A 22,737-nucleotide genomic window follows, 5' to 3' on the forward strand; every position below is an offset into this window, starting at 1 on the left:
CGTTACTTTTAAATTAAGACAATGTTTTTTTCTTCTTCTCTTTCAAATCATTTAAGACTAATGTTTTTGAAAACATCATCATCTCCTCTAGATGATGGCCTCGGTGAGAACTCATCCTGGTCGAGCCCAATGAAGTCGAGATTATTAAGAAGAGTTTTTCTAAAAAAGAGAAGAAAAAACTAGTTATAGTGTAAATTCATTGGTTGTTTTCTATTTAATAAAAGCGACCCTTTCAATTTCGTAGATTGCCCGTTGATTCAAAAGTCAAGTTTTAAGAATATGGGAACATTTCAATAACAACAGAGAAAAAGAAAAAAGGAAACAAAATATGGGAACATTAAAATTGAGTAATATATATATATATATATATATATATATATATATATATATATATATGAGAGCTTTTTAAAATTTAATTCATGTGATCCAAAATTTTATCATCTATAAATTTTGATAGTGCCGATAACATTAAAATTCATATACTAAAATTAAAAGGTTGTTTTGAAAATTTAAAGGATTAAGTTTGATAATTAAAAAAAAAATATTATTAACATCAGATTAGAGATTTATTGACCACATGCACAACCTAAATATATAAAGGTAGCACATATGATTTGAACATTTCTTTGCAGGCTAAATGAATAAAGGGTCATTATTCATTGATAATGAATAATGAATAAAGAATAAAGGGTCCTTGTGATAAATCTTAATACCATCAATCAAAAGTTCAATCTGTTTTTTTTGGAAGTGCAAAATGGTTATTTCATTTTTTTTTCAATTTATAGTTACATGTGTCTTAGCATATAGTCAAAACTTAGCTATTTTATGTTTTTGTTAATGTTATAATATATGACCATTGTCTTCAATTATGATCCAGGGGGATGCACTGGAGAAGCAGTACTTTAAAGCTTATTTTTCCTAATCTCGAAGCCATTGATTAATAATATAATTAGAAATATGGTTATAATTATTTTTTAAAGTATTTTTTATTTAAAAATATATTAAAATAATATATATTTTTTAAAATTATTTTTAATATCAGCGTATCAAATAATTTAAAAACAACAAAAAAATATATTAATTTGAAGCAAAAATAATAATAATAATAATTTAATTTTTTAAAAAAATATTTTTAAAACACAAAATCAAACAATATATTAAAAGGAAAAAATACTGCAAGTACAAGAAAACCTTCGAGATCATGTGCGTGCACAATCATTAAGAAGCACAATATCAAAGAGGAAAACCAGCATGGAGGAATTGTAAAATGTCCTAACGGTTGGACTAGGAGCTATGGTCATTGACGGGATCATGAACTCACAACTGCTAATAGGATACAGTTGTGTCGCTACGCTTAAACCAGACAGGCCCAACCACACAAGCAATATCACCCTCAGCTACCTGACCACATGCAGTAAGTTGGTACGTATTTTTTTTTATTTATTAATAATAGTGTTTAAACTAACTTGCATTTTAATTAATTTTAAAAATTTTAAAATTAACAACTATATAAATTTCTAATAACTATTATATTATTAACCACAACTTAAGGTGCTTACTTCTTCTTCTTTCTGGTTAATACCTGTATCTCTAGCTACCTACCTCAAATATAAAAAATCTATACCTCTGGTGTACCTAAAAACAGGCAAGTGCGTTGACATGCAAAGAATATCTTGCATTCTTGCTGTGGGAGAACTTAACCGATGTTTGGAGATTATATTTCGACAGTTGGGAGATCACGAGCACATAGCAAGTTTCACACTTGCATGAGCTAATAACTAAGATCATATGAGCCCTCCCTCATCACTTTCCTTTTTCTTACGGAGGAAAAGGTAAGTTTGAAACAAATGTTCATCACGCGTGCGCAGGACAAAACATTTGAATTAAAGGTTTACGTATTGCCTCGCAAGTCTCTTGAAGCTTTCCATTTGGATTTCAACACCTGGCAGTTCTTAGACCAAGGGCAAGATTCAGATCGAGTCTTTTACTATGATCACACGATTGTGGGCACCAATTACTTGACAACTTGAGATTAACCTATAAAATAGAAACTCTTGGAGGCAGTATGAGATATAATAAAAATAGAAAAGAAAGATAGGATGTTGATCGTTAATGACACCTAGAGAGTTTTATAGAGGCGTTATCGAGGGTAAAGGGTCCACATTTGAACTATAATCACCTAAGCCAAGATATAGAAGTCAAAAACCCTAAAATCTAACCTACATGAACGTTTAATAAGACTATAAAAAGTTGTTTTAGACTTCACAAGGTCAAGATGACGATTTAAAGTTTGACATGATGTTCCTCTACAAGGAAAAGACAAGCGTGCCGTAGCCTGGCCAAATTAGTCACGTAATCAAACAAAAGACTCGTATACTAAACTTGGTTCTTGTGATCTTTTGATTTTTCTTCCAACTAATAAGAGCAAAATCATAACATACGGTAGGGATTTTGAGTTTTTTTAGCCAAAAAACATTTCTACGATGTCTTATCAAAATGAGAGGGATACTAACATGCTTAGCAGATAATTTCAGGTTAAGATCTTTTAAAGTTCTGAGATTATATCTACAATGGTGATGATCACCTGAATGGAGCATTGATAAATGCTAGTTAAGTAAGCTAAGTAATTATCTTATTGGAATGTATAGTTAATCACCTAAACTAAACAAAACAAATGGAAAGGTTAGACGTAAACTTAGTTAAACAAATGATTTTTCTCAATTTGCTATATTGAAAAAAATTGTAGAAGATATAAATGTTTAGATAGAAAAGAGAAGCATGAGTACAACGTACACAAACCTTTTCTTAATTACCGAGTGCCATCAAGTTGTTGATTATAGAACTTAGAAGATAAGTAGATTTGGCAAGTTGCTAATTACCTTTGTGCTTTGATAAAAGAGCAAATCAATGTAGAAATTAGAATGAAAACAAATATGTTTCATTACATTTTTCACTTACACAGACATTATCTTTACAAAAGTAACACTATTTTTCAAACCTCAAATGATTTCTCTCTCTCTCTCCTCAAACTTAAAATAAGATTCCTTTTCTATTTAGCATATAGATTAACGCTACATCATAAACCGGTTCAAAAAAAAAATTAATATAAAAAGATACCCAAATAATAATAGTTTTTTTTTTAGAAATAATAAAATATAGTACTTCAGGTCATTACTTCAAATAGATTCAATAAATTTGGTTAATTTAATTATAAAAAAGTCAACGCTAACAAAAAAAATAACAATGACTGATAAAAAAAAATGAATACTTGCTAATATTATAAAAAAATACCCTTTAAATATTTTTAAAAAGATTTCAACAATTTATTTGATAATAAAGTAAAAATTGAATGAGAATAGAATAATCTCATAAAGAAGATAATGAAAAAAAACTTGAAAGCTCATTTATTAATAAATCAAACACTGAATAACAAATTAAAAAAATAAAAATTTTTTTTAAAATAAAAACCTCCAGCATACTAAATTCATGGTCCAATTGTAAGGTTAAGATAACTCTGTCCAAAAAAAAAATTAAAGAAAACAATAGAAGTCAATTCTCAAGCAAACTAAATGATAAAAAGTGAAAAAAAAATCAATCATAAAAACATAAAAAAAATTATAAGTCAACATGGGTTAGCTCCACTAACTTATGATTTTGAATATGATATCAGGATAACCTTATAAAAAAAACATAAAAAATCATGAAGCTAAAGGTTAAATAATCTAATATTAAAGGAAGAAATTAAAAAAAATCAATTTTAAAAATAAAACCTAAAAAAAATTTAAAATTAAATCGAGTTAATTTTTTAAACTCTTCCTATAAAAAATACATAAAAAAATTAAAAAAAAAAATCTCAATCATCCAAAATTATTAATGTTTTTTTCCATTGTCTTAAGCCCGGTTGATTTTTTGAAAAAGATTACATATTGATTCAATCAACCAGTTGACACGAACACCACCTGGACTTTTTTTTTTTAAAATTTTTTTTTGCTTTTAAAAATTAGAGGAATTAATTATATATATAGTCGATGTGATTGGCGGAATCGATGAATCAGTAATTGAATTTATAAACTAGTGATCCGAAAGTACCCTCATCGATTCAACTTCCAAATACTGGCATCGGATACGTTACCAAATCAAGGTACACATATTATCATAAAGTCATTTTATTGGTATCTCTCAAGTTGTCCTCCCATTAATCTATTTTTCTTATAAAATTGATTAAAAATATATATATTAATGAACCTCCTAATTATGAAACAAGAGAGAGAAAAAAAAAAAAAAGGCGGCATTGCTCGAATTACAAATGAAGATTTTCTGCTCGAAGCCCTTCAAACCCCACAGGTCAGAGATTATTTTGTCGGATTTCAATGTTCAATTGAAGTGATTTCCCCCCAATCATATCATCTTGCCTCCAAGATATATATATATATATATGTTGGAAGTGGCACTTGATTTTGCTACTTGTGCTTTCCAGTAACAAGGCACAGGATCATATTTCTTCATTCAACTCTATCATCCTACATATCACGAAATGCTACGAAGCTGTGAAAAGATGGATCGGTGTTGTGACTTGTAGTCGAAAGATTAATCAATACAAAATGACTTGAACATTAATGGCTTTAAACATAGTCACTCGTGCTCATGTAAACTCAATAAAGTGAAGATACATAACACTAGAGCTCTTTCTGTGATGTTCTTGGTTGTCACATAAATCCTATTTAATCCAGGAAGTCTTTTTCTGTCTCAACAAACCAAAGCACTTACTGGACTTAAATAAAAAAAAAAAAAATTCGGTGACCAATGTTGATTTTTATATAAATTTAGAGTTTTCATGTTGATTTTAATAATAATTTTGATTAGACAAACATATAAATCTATCGGTAACTAATGACAACGTAATATTCCCGTTCATGATCGAATTGTTTGCCATCCGATCATAGTCGTGACTGGATTTTTGAATTTTCACCCAAAGGCTCCGATGCACGGTACAAACATGGGTTTTGGTAAAGCTAAAAAGAAAAATAAAAATAAAAAAGAGATTAATTAATTTGTGTACGAATCCAACGGTTAATGTCATTGATGGAAATTAAGACATGTCACCTATTGATTAGCAAATGGTGTAATAGAGTACAGATATTACAGGGACACTTAAACGTGGGGATGACGAAATAGCTGATGGAATGGTGGAGTAAGAGTGCAATCAGGGAGTGGGGTTGTGTAGGAAAATGGAAAGAATTTCATTAAAAAAAAAATAATTTATTTTGGGTGTTTAGATGGAGCTCTGTCCTTGGTTCATTTATCAATATTCTCTTTCACTTATTCTTTTGTACCCACATAAACAAGACCAAGCCATTCTAGTTCCCATCTCCCTTTCACAAACCAATGGTGGACCCTGGAATCTCCCTCCCTCCCTCCATAAATGGATGTGTTTTATGTATTTATAAACACTTAGGGAGGAAAGTAAGAGCTTTATATAAAGGTGGTTGATGGGGCTTTCGAGTCTTCACAGGTAGCAATATTTGACGAGACTTTATTTATTTATTTGTGTAAGCTTAGCAACAGCTAGCTAGCTAGCTACTCTGTGCAATATGGGAAGGCAACCTTGCTGTGACAAACTCGGGGTCAAGAAAGGTCCATGGACAGCTGAAGAGGATAAAAAACTCATTAACTTCATTCTCACCAATGGCCAATGTTGTTGGAGAGCTGTCCCTAAGCTCGCAGGACTCCGACGATGCGGCAAGAGTTGCCGGCTTCGTTGGACTAATTATCTTCGCCCTGACTTGAAGAGAGGGCTTCTTACAGAAGCAGAAGAACAGCTGGTTATTGATCTCCATGCTCGTCTTGGCAATAGGTTAAATCTCTTCTCCATGTTACATTCATATATACATATATATTGTTGGTGACGAACTTGCATCAAAGCATATATATTGTTTAAATATTTTGGTTGTTTTATTAATGGTGTCTGGGTGGTTGTCTTCATGGACATGGTTTTCTGCTAACGTCTGTGGAGTATGTTAAAATATTACTAATGTGAAGGTTAAGCATGTCTTGTATCGCCGTGTTGAAAGATCAATATAATGCGTTTTTTGAATTGAAGTGTTTGACAAGGTAATTAATTAACTTGTAGTCGATTGCATTTGAGGAGAAAATGCAAGTAATCAAGTCTTTAGATTGCCGAGTATGCGACGTGATAGATTGTAATTAATAACATATGATTTTGAAAAATTAATAATATTTGAAACCTGCAGATATTTCTTCTTGTTCTTATATTCGATCATATGAGCAGATAGAAAGGTGGGGCATAAGACAGGGCCACAAAATTTCAACAAAAACAGTCATTTGGATCTGCAAGTTGCTATAAAGTGCAAGAATAACTATGCCATCGATCGTGGTTTTATAAATTAGTCGTCATTTTAATAGTTCATTAATTGCCTGCTTTTCAAATGAGCTCACAAACTAGGTATATATTATTACTGCTTGCTTAAGATTCAAGTGATGAATAATTTTTAATGAATTTACGGCGTCTGATTTTGGAATGGAAGTAAAACTTGAGTTGGATATTTTTTCCTTTCACTCAGGTGGTCCAAGATTGCTGCTAGATTGCCAGGAAGGACAGACAATGAGATTAAGAACCACTGGAACACTCATATAAAGAAGAAGCTTCTGAAGAGGGGAATCGATCCTGTTACACATGAACCCTTACACAAAGAAGCCAAGCCTGAGGAAAGCTCATCATCTCCTGCTAATCTTTTGCCAGAATCCAGCAACAACAATGATATGCAAGAAAACGATGGTATCGTTATTAATTCGGATGATAATTCAAGATCACCGACTGAAAATTCTTGCAGTACCGAGGATTCGCTCTTGTTAGATAGTATTTGCAATGATGAAATGTTACTGAATAGCCTGTGGATGGATGAGCCTCCGCTAGTTGATGCATCATGGAACAAAATTATTCCTCCGGCCGCAGAAAATACTAACTATGACACGGGTTATCCATCATGGGAGGATAACTACACAGGGTTATCGGATTGTCAAGATTTCGGCGTTCACGATTTCGGATTCGATTGTTTCGACACCATTGAATTAAGCGCACTTAACATACTAGAGATGGAACTCAATCGCTAGATTACACGAGTGTATGCTAGAGTGCTGTTGAGAAAATCTTACATCTTCAAATGTGAACATGTTACCAAGTATCATGTGTTGTTGAAGTTAGGTTGTCAGGTTGAATTTTATCTGTCTTGCATGTTTCATCGGATGGTAATTATTGCTGGGTGGGTCGAAGTGTACCCGTCTTCTTCAGAGGTTTCTCACCAACCCAGTTAAACAGTGATATCAAACCAAAATCATTAAAATGTGACATTACTTTGTGCTTTACAAATGTTGTGATCTCATATGTAAGAGATAGGGACTGGCTCTGGCAGATGTTGTCTAGTGGGGTTGTTTACAGCATTATAATTGTTTGTATATGATGTACATACGATGGAAATAAAGTGGATGATGTTATGGATTATTTTTTGTAACTATTAAGAGAGTGATTACTCCAATAATTGCACTCTTAATCCGTGGTGATTAACTAGCATGGACAGCTCTGATTTTCCTTGAATTGTAGCGACTGGTCTCAGCAGAATTTCATTACCTTGCAGGATCAAAAACTTCATTTCTGCCCATATCAATCGAGGTTTTCAGCTTCAGCAGATAGCTCACCAAACAAACAAGAAACAGGGCTCATGATTTTGTAGCATACATCTCACTGTATAAATTCACTCTGCTTTGTACAGAACAAGTAGTTCTCTATTATCAGAGATTTTCAAGTTGCTGCTGCAGGTTGGTAGGTGGTTCATCAAGCAGCTATGCCTTTGTGCAACTTTTCAAATTTTACGAATTCAAACACAGAGACTTCCATAGATTAAAGTTCAAAAGATTCAGGTCAGGCAGAAAAGGAAAAAAAGGCAAGGCCCCTGTCATTGAAAAAAAAAAAAACATTGAACTCTTACCTTTATGCAGGATGTACAGAAAGGTTAAACTTTAAACACTGAAATACAGGGGGGAGGGAAACTTTCATTTGTTTAAAGTGCCAGCACTCGTGAAAAGTAGAAAGGGTGCCAACTTTAGTTTACACAAAAGCAGCTGTGTACTTTTTATTATTAATACTGAAGTGTTGAAGGCTTGATGCCCTCTTCAAAGTTGCTGATGTCTTGGAGATTATTCTGATACAGAATAATCAGCAATTTTTAAGTGGATGATATTAGATTATAGCTGGGATATCCCAAAGCATCCAAGAATGATGTATATTCATTTGCTACGGATCGAGCCACATGTGGCGTGGCAAAGATATTATGTGTTCATAGTTTAAGCTGAGAAGATAATGAAACTTTAAGGAGCATAAACTCCATTAATGCTTCTTTTCTATGAACTTGTCGCCTCATCATCATTATTTTAACAGATATTCTGGAGAAAAAAGTGCACCTGATCAGGATGTTTTCGCTAATATAATTGCACCTTAAGCAACAGTCTTAATCATGATACCTCGCATCTGGATATGCCCTTCAGCATGAGTTCTTTAGTGGAGCTAAAAAGCACTACTTGATCAATATATTCACTCTAGAACCTACCAACAGGCTACCGACTGATCTTAGGATTCTTTTGGAAGCACCCCCTCACTCCCAAAACATAATTGGATTAATGGCCTCTTTAATTAATCTTTTTTTTTTATTCTGTTCATTTCAGAACAATGAATTTGGCTAGTTGCTTCTCTTGATAAATAAATTTTTCTGCTGTACCATTATTTATTTAGTTTTTTTAGCCCTTTATATAGAGCACAAATTGTGCTAGAAATAAAAAAGCCAGGGAATACCCACTCCTTTTGCAGGACGATCTAACTTCTTGATATGTAAAGTTAGCTAGAATTGATCGAACTAATTAGTTAGATTGGAAACAAAACCCACCCGGACATGGACCATGACAGGGAATGCATGATTTTGAGTGAAGATTCTAACCTAAGTGTGTCTGCAACCATTGGTCAGAACATTGCCAAGGTCCAAAGATCTTATGTCATCTTGAGCTTGATTGAGAAGAATTGATTCTGAAAGAATCTCTTGGCAAATAAAAAAAAATTAGCCCATTTGATCAATCCATAATCTTGACGTCTAGATTATGACATCTCAATAGACCTTAAATTCAACATTTGCAACAATTAAGATTAGATGTTTGATAATGAGCTTAAATTTTCTTATTATCATGAAGGCACTTCAAAATTTTATTCATATGATAAGAAAATTGAAAGCCATGATCAAGTGTAAGCAAGATGTTCTTCCCGTCAAATTGCACAATCATGAAACTAAGGTTTGTGTCCATGTGAGTTTTCTTAAGAAACAAGGCAAGGCAAATTTTGCAATATAAAGATTATCTATGAAGCCCCATAATTAAACTAGCGTTAGCCCTAATAACACACCTTAAACTTGGAAAGGACAAGATAAGGGGAAAAAAACGTTGGTCCTCGTTAGAAAATCATGGTACATAAGAATATAAACCTCATGACAAGAACCTTTTTTTTCTTTTTCTTTTTCTTTTTTAATTTTACGGAATTGGAGCAAGGGAGTAGGATCTCAGCAGAAATAAGAAGATTTTCAAGGAAAACAATCAGGTGAGTGCTTAAAAAAAGGCGTGGAAGATGTGAAGACACTGCACGTAAGGTTCTCAAGCTCCATCGAACAGTGCTGTGAGTGGCACGGCCTTGAAAAAACGAGTGATTGCGAAGTGGAATGTTGAATCATATGCGGGTCTTGACATGCTTTTAAAAAACAACACAATTTAGCTGATGCTGCAGCTTTCGAGTGTTTTTTTTTTTTTAAAAAAATAAAAAATAAAAACAAGACTCCAATTATAACGAGAGAAAGGTGGCCATTCCCTATCTCTGTTGATGTGTGTGTACCATCTAAATGTAAAGTTATGGAGCTCCACAATATGTGAAGAGTCTAAAGCTTTTTGTAAAAAAAGGTATGCATGGTTAGTACTGCACATTGCAGAAAACTGAAAAGAGCCATGAAAGAAAGATAAGTTGTGTTCAAAAAGCATGTTGATGTGTTGAAGAAATGGACAAGTTTATGTATATTGTCAGACCAATAACATATATCATAAAGAACATGATATAGAATTACAAACACCCATGACAATACTACCTTAAAGAAATGGATATATGCTGAGGTACATTCATACGTTACTGCTGCGATTAATTAGCTAGGGTAATAGGGTAATGCTTTTTGCAAGATCATTGGTCATTTGGACTAAATAGTAATGATAGTTAAGGAAAATGACCTTCTGCTGTAAACAGCTAGAATCTAGAATCAGGACTCAGGACATGTGGGTCTCTAGCACGAGCTTTTAATTAAAAAAAAAATATAATCTTGGGGCTGCAAACCTGGGTAGAATTTGGTAATAAATTTTCACTAATTTTAAATTGACAAATGAGTGAAGTTCATCCAAAACCAGATGATGCAACGCTATTATATGCTTGAGTTGTGAATTTAGGATGTAGGAAGACCATTTTTACAAACACACGCACATATAAGCTCCTGTTTCTGCGCTACGCTGCAGGGTCATTATTTTTTTCGGATAAAAAAACGAGTGATTGCAAAGTGGAATGTTGAATCATGAGATATAATCATGTGCGGGTCTTGACATGCTTTTAAAAAACAACATAATTTTTTAAAAAATTATGTAACTCGGATTATAAACCAACTTGAATAAATTAGTTTTATTTTAATTAGACAAAAATAAATAATTATAGGTGAATCAAATCTTAAAAGAAAAGTTATTACATGAGGAAAAACATTTTTTCAAAAGAAAACAAACAATATGTCTCAATTAATAGCCCATCAAATATGCAAGAACAAATGGGATAAAAAGAGGATATAAAAAAAAAATCAATCTTGGTCAACTTAAGTTAATATGATAAACTTATAATCTCGATAATTAGAGCTGAGATAATCTAGGATATTCTGTAAAACCCACGGTCTAGATTATGAGATTAGAAAAATCCGATAAAAAAATAAAAATAATTATAAAGCTCATTAATATCAACTTATGTTAACTTTTTAAACTCATAACTCAGGTCATTAAACTCGAAGCACCATATCTGAAAAAACCATGAAGTTTAATTACCAATCAATTAAATATTAAAGAATGAAATTGAAGAAATAATTTTAATTATACAAAAGGATTATAAAAATATATCAATTAAAAGAATAAGAATCAAAATTGCAATAAAAATAAATCTTATATTTGATTGAAGGGTGAAATTGAAAAGAAAAATCAATTTAGCAAAAGGACCGGAAAAAAAAAACCAAAAGAATGAGGATGAAATTAATAAAAATAATATACTATAAATTTGGATTGAATGATGAAACTGCAAGCAAATAAAACTTTTAAAAAATAATTAAAAAAATCAAAATAATGAGGACCAAATTGAAAAACATAACACTATAAATTTAGATTGAAAAATGAGAATGAAAACCAATAAAATTTATACAAAAGGGTCGATGAAAAAAATAGAAATGAATAATGATGAAATTAAAAAATATATATATGTGTCAAATTAGAATTGATGAACGAAATTAAAAACAAATAATTTTTTTAGAAAAAGAGCCAACAAATAAAAATTAAAAATCAAAAGAATAAAAACTGAATTTAAAATACCAAGAACAGAAAGGAACAAACTATTATTTTAAGAGGAGAAGAGACAAAAGAAAGGGGGGAAAGAAAGTTTCACTAGCAACAAACCGGCCACCCAACGCCTATAAACAGTACCCCAACAAGAAGAGTTCATAAATGAGTTTCTAATAACACGGTACAAGGGTGTTTTTGAACACCGAAAGATGCCACATGGACCATCTAAAATGCGTTGGCACCTCCCAAACGCCTATAAATAGCGTACACATGCCTGACTTTTTTTAGCCAAATATTAAATTGTTCTTGAGCTGACATAGTAATAACAAAAAATCTATGAAAATACTAAAAAGTCCCTTGCCACAAGTTTTAGAATTTTGATTTTTAAAGATATTATGGTTATTTTACTATATTTTTTATTTTTTATATTTAATCAAAGATAAAATTACCTCTGGTCTGACATATTGATAATAAAAAAATTATTTTAGAAATATCAAATTATCCTTTGATTCCAGTATTTTAATTTTTGTGGTGTGAATGATAAAATCGTTATTATACCATTCCAATAAATAGTTTTTTTTTTTTAATCTGCATCTACATTGTTTTTCAATAAACAGCTTTGTTTAATAATTTTTTTTTTAACCCGAGGTGTTCGGGCCAGTTTATGCGCACCACGACTAATCTCTAGACTCATTGAACATTTTACAAGCCCAATAAATATGTAAAGCACTACAAGGATGACAGGCGTGCACAAATAAGACTTGAATATTGGTGCAGAGGAAGGACACAAGGCCCTTTCCACTGCTGCGCTACAAGCTCTACAATAGTTCCCAAGCCCGCTTCGGTCTGTCCCAGAAGTAGGAACCTGGGCTTAAGACATTTAATTGGATTATCCACGTCATTGATTCAATCAAGATCTGGACCGATCTAAATTTTAAAAGCTGTCGCTTCTTTTCAAATCCATACTGGCACAAATATGTGCGTGGTTATTAACTTATTAACTCATGGATTGATCTTCCGACACCAACACAGTGTTATGGAATAGGTATAACCGTATAAGTCATGTTTTTAAAAATTTTAATTTTTTTAAAAATAATTTTATATATATATATATTTAGGTGGCTTTAATATATTGATACCAAAAATAATTTTTTAAAAATAAAAATATTTTATTTTAATATATTTTCAAATTAAAAGTACAGCCAGCAACAATAATTTCAAATAAGCTCTAAAATCTTTAATCTTATTTAGTTTGAAACTTTATTTAATAGCTATGATTTATACACAAATTTGATTGATAATCATAGTATAGTCTTCTGTATAATTTGTTAATATAATGCTGTTTAGATTTTTTAATCCGATTCCAAGCAAACATGTAAACAATATTTTCTTTTACCATTAACAAGGACTCGTTATAAAGAGTTAAATTGTCGATACGAGTTTTTAAGCAGTATAAATATAAATTTTTAACAGAGAAAATTTACAGCCCATTTATAATATTTTTATTTTCAGTTTTTCATAGAAAAGTTCAATTGATAAAAGAAGAAATTTTTAAATAATCTATTTTAATATTTTAAGAATGGTTTTTCTGGAATAAAAGCTAAAAAATTAATTGTTTATTTTTTGCTCTTCGTTCCAAGAATATATTTTTTTTAATTAACGTGAATGTTCAAAAGAGATTGTGTGCATCTCAACTTATTCTACAGGCTCTGAAGTTAACAATTATGTAAGTCTCTAGTGGTTATCATATTAGCAATCACATGACTCAAACCCGAGATTACAAAAAATAATAAATTTCTTGATCCCAAGTTTTTATTACTAATCACCTATTAAATGATTCTAATTACTTGATGATTTGATACAAGATGATGATGCATTAAAATTTTGATTCCTTTTTTATTTGAAAAATAATTAAATCATATTTGGTTAGGAAAAAGGTACTCTTATCTAATCAAATTATAGTTCATTATCATTCAATTTGTGCAGTTTACAAAAAATAATCCTTGTAGTATCATAATTATTAAATATCAATCAGCTTCAATTTAGTTTTTTTTTTCCCAGTTAAATTTTATATCTTACCTTCTTCTATTTTTCTTTATTCTATTTCAGGAAAAAAAAATTTGAAAGAAATATGAAATTGGCATGGACCAAGTCATAAACAAATTTTCAAAAGATAGATGAAAAAAATATAATTTGTTTTAAAGTATAAGGATTAATTAATTAAAATTTGTTAAACTAAAAAGACTACATTATCATTTACTCTCAAAATGACCAAAGACATGAAGGACGAGTCGTTCAGGAGAGTGCTGGAGGTTTCAGAAGCCCTGAAAATTGAAGGACACGACATAGCTTTCATATTGAACGAAGCAGACCATCCCATTCCAGTGAAGAAGAAAAGATCGCAAAGCGAGGTGGATCGTGATCGAATCAAGTGGCGATTCCCCACATTAATTTTGTCTCTCGCAGGTGTTTTTCTTTCTGACTCTTTTTTCTTTATTTAATTTTCTTAATATCATAGTTTTACCTTAGTATTGCACAAACTCAAAACCCTAGAATTAACCATGATTATCCAATTGCCTACTTGTCTCCTGCTTCAATGCTGATTCCTTAATTTACGAAGTCACATATATAATAATAATGAAGTGTGTTTTGCGCATTCTCCATTGTAATTCGTAGGAAGGGGTGTAGGTGTTGTTAGCAATGGAAGGGGATAAATTTGATGGGATTCCCATAATGTCTACTCTGCTCCTTATCTACTGTTGGTTTCTGTAATGAGACTCGGATTAGATACGCATTCTTCTGTTATTCCATCTTCTTTATATGTATACTGGATTATTAATATTTCTTAAGCAGTGCAATTCCTTGTAAGCTGTAAGAACAAGCCTATTACTAACATCAATGGCATGGAGAAAGTTTTTTCTACATGTGTACAACAAGTAGGTTGGTGCTCTGGATTATTTTATTCTAATGTTGCTCAAACTCCTATTGATGTTTCAGGTATTTCTTTTTAGAGGAGGGGGATTGCTGTTATGGGTGATTTTTCAGTTCAAATTACTCCTGAACTAGTTAATCGGTTTGCTAATGATGGGGATAAATTAAAGAAGAAAGCAAAGAAGACTATACCTAAGACCCGACGAGAAACTCCCCTGCTCAAAGCTAAGGTGAATGAGAAACAGCTGCATGATGATTCTGAAATGCACAAACGGATCGCTTCTCCAGGATGGCCAGTTCAACCTCCACTGTACTTGCCAATAACCCAACCTGTACATCCTGCAAATGCCGAGTTGGATGCAATCCGATCAGTCATTCAAGAGAGTGAGAGGGTTCTGGAAAAGTTCCAGAAGCAGGAGGATAACATGGTGCAGCAAGTAACTGAAAGAGCCAAGAATCTCCGTGATAAGGAATTCAAGCTTCCAAACCAGAAGCCTATGCCATGTTTGGTTGATTATAATGCTTGCAGGGCATGCTACAAGGAGCATGCTGATGATATTCTGAAATGTGCCCCCCTCACTAAGAGTTATTATGAATGTGTTCGCAGAGCTAAGCAGCAACAGAATTCAGCAGATAAGTAGACTTTCTTGGAAGAAAAATTTTCAAGTGTTATACATGATTCCAACCTAAATGTGGGTTTTGATAGATGAGACATTTACATTTTTGTGGTCCAAATAAACCAAACACTAATTGCCATTTTCAGAATGTAAGCTGTGCTGTCATAGTGCATTTAGGATTTTGGTACACTGATTGCTTCTGTCTATAGACAATGTTGCAATTCTCATGGCAAGCACTTACCGTGTTAAAATTTCTTTTGGAACCTGTCAGTGAAAGTTGAATACTGTTGTGGTGCATGTCAATTGGGTATTATGCAAATAGTTTAATTTCAACATTGACCGTGTTCCTTGTATTTGAATGAGTATTCCAGCTGACAATCGTTTCTGTTTTCAATCAGTTACATACTGAGAATGGGATGGATTATGTGGTGTATGTAGAACTGTCACATTCTAATGCAAAGTTTATGGACAGAAAGTGAAGAATCTCTTCTTAGATTTCAACTTCCAAGTGAAGATTGGTGATATTTAAAATAAGCTTACTTCCCAAATACAAAACTTAAAATCAAAGTGCTATTTTTTATTTCATTGTAGCTCTTATGAAAGTAGGAAACAAGTGTTGTTGGATTATTAGATTTATTTTTTTATGAATAATTTTGTAAATTAAAATAGATTTTTTTATATACTAGAAAAATAGGTTTCTATATATATATATATATATATATATATTACCATCCTTCAATGCATCAGTCCAAAAAAAAAAAAAAAATAACACTATCCTTATCAGAACTATCATAATCATCATTTTCATTATTACATCCTTACCATTACCACATCTCTCCTAAGCATTACTATCATCTTTAATTCCATCACCATCTGTATAATGTATTATTGTTGTTTTTGTTAATAGAAGGCACATGTCTACAAGGTATAAATTGATATGCAATTCGTAGTTAAATCACACAGGCAATAATATGCAGTATATTATAAGATGTGATTTACCATAACGATGGAAAAAACTTGTATGTATTACTTTTGACCACAACAATGGAACTGCAATGCAAGAATTATTATCAACTATATTGGCGAGATTTGATATATGATCTATTACCGATTGAAACAGTGGAAATCATGTTTAATTTATGTTAGACTGCCAAAACATAAAGTAATGTGTTGAGTGAGTGAGTGAGTGAGTGAGTGTGTGTGTGTGTGAGAGAGAGAGAGAGAGAGAGAGAGAGAGAGGCTAGTGTAATGAGGCTAGTGTTATATAATATGCTAGTGACATCAATTTGTCTAATTACCATGATATTAAACATATCGTATAAGGTAAAGTATATGCATGAATTGTACATGGGTTGGAAAATTATGAGCTTATAATTGTTTTCAAGTCAATCTAGTGAGTTATACGATCATAAATAAGTTTTAATTCTTATAGGATTATACTATATTTTAACATAACAAAATAATTTATTTTTAAATTCCACTCACACCAAAGTCCACTCGTTGATGCCTAATTTATATACCATTCTTGAACTGTGTTGATATAGAACAAGATTTAGGATGATTGGATTATAATTATGTTATTAGATATAAATATTAATGAAGATATTGATAACTTGGCATAGTCTAAGTACAAGGAAAACTCCATGTATATTAATTTATTTCTAAGAGTAGTTACTTGAAATTGTATTTAAATAGTTGGGGTTATCATATAAAGTGATTTATAAGTTATTTGGTTGATCAATTAACATCAAGAATAACATATAACAGAACAAGATATATATGAATTTGACTATATTGACACTTAACAAGTTAATGATTGAGTATTAAATTAATTTTATCAGGATAAGTTTAACAAAAAAAAAAATTAAGAATGTCTTGTAAGTATAAAAGTATATAATAAATTATAAATAATAAAAATAAATGGAAAGAATATTGTCCGTGTGTGTCTATATATATACCATTTAAGATTCTTTGCTTGAATGCTTTGTTTCCTATAAAAAACAATTATTTGGACACATTGCTAGTTTGCCCCTTGACAGGCATAGAACGCATCATGACACGTTTTTCTGATACTGATTGGCTAAAAACAAAACAGAAAATCAGTTTTTTTCAAGTTAAATAATAAATACCCAAATGGTATTTGATGAAAAGAAAAGTTATCATACTCAGAAATTGGGTCCTATAAAAAAGTTCTTAAACCTTTCATCCTATTCTCTTTTATGGAATATATATTGAGAAATTCCATAAAAGAGAATAGGATGAATTAAAATCCTCATGTCTCAATCCTTCAAATAATTTGTGGGTTTAAGAAGTTTTTTATAGGGGCAAACTAATTGTTTTTTATAGGAAACAAAGCATTCAAGCAAAGAATCTTAAATGAGAAATTTAATTTTCTTTTTTGTCGTTAAATGAGATATTTTATTGATTTCGTTGAATAAGGATTTTCTTGACCAATGATGTCAATTCTTTTGTGCAGAACACGGGGATTATCTTATCGAACCCAACAAAAAGTATTTTTCTTCTTCTTCAAATTGCAAGGTCTCACACACACACACATACATGGAAGTCGCTGCATCCCTGCCGTCCAATCATCAAAAACATTCAAAACAAAATCATATTCCATTTTTCCGTTTCAATTTAATCAGAAATCCCAGCTGGATTCAGCCAATTAAATGCTTTGTTTTTTTTTTTTATATGACCGTGGTTTCCCACTTTTGCTAATAAAATAAAAGGAAAATTAGCAAATCACTGGTTATAAAAAATTTAGTACTTCATGTAATAATAAATTAAAGAAGAACCTCAAACTTAAAATACAGATAAGAGAATGTTTGTGAGTATGATATTGATTTTTTTTAAGTGTGTATGTGTGTGTATAATATTTTTATTTGTTAAGAAAACTATTTTTCACATCGATATAATTAAAAAAAATTTAAATCATTTTAAAAAATCAATTTTTTTTGATAAACCGATTTTAACCCCGTTCCGAGCACTGCCCGGCTATCTCTGTCTCTCTTTCGGGCGAAATTTCTAACTTCCCTTTTCCCACCACACCTTGCCTTATAAACACCTCCACTTTTTTCCCAAAAGACAACCCCAATCCCAATCCTCCAAAAAACCATCGGCCTCATCCACAGCAGCAGCAGCACGCCGCCGCCGCCGCCACAACTATAAACCTATTTCTACAGAAGGCTAGAATCTCTAAAGCATGTCACTCCTTGACACAACCCGACCTTCCACACCAGGCAAATTAAAACAAGAAAAATCATTACTTTACCTCCAAACCCACCACCAACGTTCCCTCCGCCTCTACTCTTCACTCTCCAAATTCGCTCTCTCTTCTTTCTTCTTTCTCATTATATTCCTCTTCTTTTCCCTCCTTTCCTCCCCCTCCTCCCCCTCCAACCGCAGCAAAATCACCAACTCCCTCCCTGGAGGCTCTCAGTGGGAGAAAAAAGTCCTCAAATCGGCGCGTCCCAAATTACGCGCCGGCTTCACCGTCTTTGTCACCGGTGCCGCCGGTTTTGTAGGCACCCATGTCTCTGTTGCTCTGAAGCGGCGCGGCGATGGTGTTCTTGGACTTGACAATTTCAATCATTACTACGATGTTAATTTAAAACGAGACCGACAAAAGGTACTTGAACGATCAGGGGTTTTCGTTGTTGAAGGAGATATTAATGATGTTAAGTTGTTGCAGAAACTTTTTGATGTTGTTTATTTTACTCATGTTATGCATTTAGCTGCTCAAGCGGGGGTGCGTTATGCGATGCAGAATCCTAAGTCTTATGTGAACAGTAATATTGCTGGGTTTGTTAACTTGCTCGAGGTTTGTAAATCAGCTGATCCACAGCCTGCCATTGTGTGGGCGTCATCGAGTTCTGTCTATGGGCTTAATAAAAGAGTACCCTTTTCAGAGAAGGATAGGACTGATCAGCCTGCGAGTTTATATGCAGCGACTAAGAAGGCAGGTGAAGCGCTTGTGCATAGTTATAATCATATTTATGGTCTTTCGATTACTGGGTTGCGGTTTTTTACAGTTTACGGGCCTTGGGGAAGGCCGGATATGGCGTATTTCTTTTTTACTAAGAATATTTTGAAGGGTAAGGAGATTGGTGTATATGAGACTGCTGATGGAAAGAGCGTGGCTAGGGATTTTACTTACATTGATGACATTGTGAAGGGGTGTCTAGCAGCGTTGGATACAGCAAAAAATAGTACTGGGAGCGGAGGGAAGAAAAGGGGACCGGCGCAATTGAGGGTGTTCAATTTGGGGAATACATCGCCGGTGCCTGTGAGTAAGCTTGTGAGCATATTGGAGAAACTTTTGAAGGTAAAGGCTAAGAAGAAGGTGTTGCCGTTGCCTAGAAATGGGGATGTGGAGTTTACACATGCCAATATTAGTTCTGCCCAGAGGGAGCTTGGATATATGCCAGCAACAGATTTGGAGACGGGGCTCAAGAAGTTTGTGAGATGGTATACTGGTTATTTTTCAGGTTCAAAGAAGAAGAAATCCTGGTGAATTATACATGACTTGCTTTGAATTTGAATTTTATCATGTTGAAATATACTTTGCCAACTTGTCATTGCTTATGATACAAGGAGGACTATTTGTCTTGCAATGCATTTGATATGCTAGGTGGAAGCATATTCTTTGCATGAGATATCTGATCGTCTCAGTAGAAGTGTTTTATTCGTTGTTTTTTTTTTTCTCTTTTTTTCCACAGGTTACTTCATTTGATTTAGGTTTATTGTCTTAGAAAATGAAATTATTGTTGGAAAATAATTTCAAGATGAGTTCTGATGTTAAATTATTCTGCTCTTGATTTTGGATTGGTGCCCTTTGAGCAGCCTTTCTTCATGTCATGGACATTGCCTTCTTTTATCAATGAAAAAGTAGCTAATCTAGCAAGGCATTCAACTATGCAGGTCGTTTGAGATTTGTGTTCCTTGGGACCATTTTAATTCAAGTTAGGCAAGTACGTGTACGTTGCTTGGCATGCACTCTTTTTTGTTGTTTTTACCTCACTCTCCGATGTTATTCTCGCAAGTTTCGAGCTGTTGTTAGTGGACGCTTTCGTCCAGGACCCTTCTTGATTCTATCGCTGAATAGTAATTTGTGCGCAAACTAATCGTTCTTGTTAGTTTTTGGTTGGCTCTCGAGATTTAACATTCTTTCTGTTCTTCTTCTCTCTCGAAAAACAGAGTGTCTTGTATTCCCGCTGCTGTCTTCCTTAATCACTCTGAACCTGAGTGCATATAAGACTTGTATTTCGTTGATCAGATTGGGAAGAAAGCCAATTTGCGTTGCTTCACTGTAGTTGGATCACTCTTGATTTGTGAATAAACGACTGCTTAATGCTTATGCTCGTTGAGAACATGAGAGAACTGGGGGATTTTGCTGGAAAGTAATACCTGCTGTCCTTTTGTCATCCAATATATTGAAGACGTCTTTGGACTCTCGGAATGCAACCTAGGTGTGATGTCAAGCCCTGGAACCCGGTAGCATCTGGGTATGACCTGTGGCAATTGGCAAGGGAAATCTTGTTATAAATTATAATCTATGGCATGTTGGAGCATCAATGAAACATTAAGAAATCAGCTCCGTTATGCAAGATTTATCAGCGGTATTAAGAATGCAGAATTATTTGAAAGCTTGTGGATTGTTCATTTGCAACCTAATTTTAACAGGTAGTAAATCCGAAATTCATCTCGCAGTGATTGCTTTCAAATCAATTTAGGCTTGATGTTTTTTTTTTTTTTTTTTGACATTGCAGTTAAATTGTATTTTTGAGAATTTTTTTAGTTTGAAATTATTTTTTATGTTTTTAAATTGTTTTAATGCATTATATAAAAAATAAATTTTAAAAAATAAAAATAATTATTTCATATATTTTCAAGTGAAAAACATTTTGAATACTTATTAGATAATATTTTAGTTTTACAATAATGGTTGTTTTTTAAAATGTTTTTTTCTTGGAAATATATTAAAATATATTTTTTATTTTTTTAAGTTTATTTTTTATATTAATACATCAAAATAATTTAAAAAATATTAAATAATAATTTTAAAAAATATAAAATAATAAAATAAAATCTGAGAAGAGCATGGTTGGACTGCGGAGATAAACGTTCAGGTCTGGTGTGCTATCAGCCCGACGTGCACTTCTAGGTTTTTTTAATTCAACTGTCCCAATATTGTGAAAAAATGGAGGGGTTTGAGTTATATTATTGGAATTCGGTTCCATGGCTATGCAATAAATTTAAGTGAAAAGGAAGTATTGCATCTTAATTAGAGAAATTTAGATGATGGAATATAAGAGTGGCTAACTACATGCATAACTCAAAATATACTTTATGATAAACGTTTCTCTTTGATAAATGGGTCTATTAATCATATAATATCATCTAATTATATATAATTACATCTAATAACTTAACTACATCTGATTAGTTCCATTATTGATAGCTCGCTTCCTCACGCTTACTGATAGGCCTCCATCCTGGAAATCACGTCTTGAGATTCTTCTTCTGTCCTCATCATGCCTCATTCTCAACCATGACATTATCTAGACGCGGAACCTCTCCATACGAATCAATTGGTGGCGATGGCGTGTAGAGCCTCTCCAAGCTACTCAATATTCAATTCACAGCAGAGGAAAAACTAAACATAAAATATATTCCTTGAAGCACTTGTAACACAGACAGTTTGTCCAGTAATTTTGCTCAACGCTATCTATAATCCTCAAACTGGAACTTAAACAAACACCTTCTCATGTAATTTTCAACTACAAGAAAACGAGTAAAGAAATACGAACATATTGCATTTTGTTCCAGAGAAATTCTTTAAATCAACGGGAACATAGTAACAATTAATGTCCTTGTACAAAGCTCCTGGACATCAAGCAATTATCAGCAATTTCTTTACCTAAAAAAAAATGACAGAAAATTGACTGCAAAAGAAACTGAACTTGCCAATCCTACTCAAGCATGAGATCGACTTGCTTTTTGCAGCGCCTATCTATACAACTTAGTTGCATTTTTTCTTCTTAACTAGTCTGCAATTTTTTCTGTATTACTTCGCCAAGAAAATATCGAGCTGCAGAGAATTGCCTGGCCCAAGAACAGTTAAGACTTTCAGAATTTCTTTTGATTTGACTAAGATGGTCTTTGCAGCCATTGACAGTCTTGCTTTTCCATCTTGACATCTAGCATCTTTATTCCACTCAAGATTTCTCACAATTCATGCAGAATCACACATTAATATCGAAAATCCATGGTTTTATTGTCCATACCATCAACCTAACAGCCTAAGCAAGTTAAGATGCATACCAAGAACAAGCAGAAAATTTCTACTTGGGAATTACCATCGGTACTAGAGCGACTATATGCTACTGAGCTTAAAAGGTCCCTTATTTGCAACAGCATACAAATTCTTCTTTCTGTTTTAAGATTTTCATCTCAATTGACAAGATCTAAACATTAAAATAAATGAGCTTTTTTTTCTTCGTGAGGCTGGAAG

The 22,737-nt window shown here is 32.5% G+C and overlaps 3 protein-coding genes across 4 annotated transcripts; all 3 read left to right on the plus strand.

The window, feature by feature from the left end:
• Positions 1–5,428: 5,428 nt before the first annotated feature.
• Positions 5,429–7,530, plus strand: LOC118028568 (MYB-like transcription factor ODO1). The gene is made up of 2 exons (XM_035032190.2): positions 5,429–5,854; positions 6,582–7,530. The coding sequence occupies exons 1-2, from the start codon at positions 5,592–5,594 to the stop codon at positions 7,129–7,131; spliced, it is 813 nt and encodes a 270-aa protein (XP_034888081.1). The 5' UTR covers positions 5,429–5,591; the 3' UTR covers positions 7,132–7,530.
• A 6,423-nt stretch (positions 7,531–13,953) lies between these two features.
• Positions 13,954–15,615, plus strand: LOC118028567 (uncharacterized). The gene is made up of 2 exons (XM_035032189.1): positions 13,954–14,139; positions 14,671–15,615. Exon 2 carries the CDS (start codon positions 14,703–14,705, stop codon positions 15,243–15,245), a length of 543 nt encoding a protein of 180 aa, XP_034888080.1. The 5' UTR covers positions 13,954–14,139; positions 14,671–14,702; the 3' UTR covers positions 15,246–15,615.
• A 2,596-nt stretch (positions 15,616–18,211) lies between these two features.
• On the plus strand, positions 18,212–20,139 carry LOC118028566 (UDP-glucuronate 4-epimerase 5). 2 transcript variants are annotated; one of them, XM_035032188.2, is made up of 2 exons: positions 18,713–18,852; positions 18,959–20,139. In XM_035032188.2, exon 2 carries the CDS (start codon positions 18,985–18,987, stop codon positions 19,735–19,737), a length of 753 nt encoding a protein of 250 aa, XP_034888079.1. In that variant the 5' UTR covers positions 18,713–18,852; positions 18,959–18,984; the 3' UTR covers positions 19,738–20,139. The 2 variants fall into 2 exon arrangements, with proteins under 2 accessions (XP_034888078.1, XP_034888079.1); XM_035032187.2 differs by having other exon boundaries at positions 18,212–20,139.
• Positions 20,140–22,737: the final 2,598 nt, after the last annotated feature.

Source organism: Populus alba, chromosome 3, assembly GCF_005239225.2.
Source record: "Populus alba chromosome 3, ASM523922v2, whole genome shotgun sequence".
NCBI classification, from domain to species: domain Eukaryota; kingdom Viridiplantae; phylum Streptophyta; class Magnoliopsida; order Malpighiales; family Salicaceae; genus Populus; species Populus alba.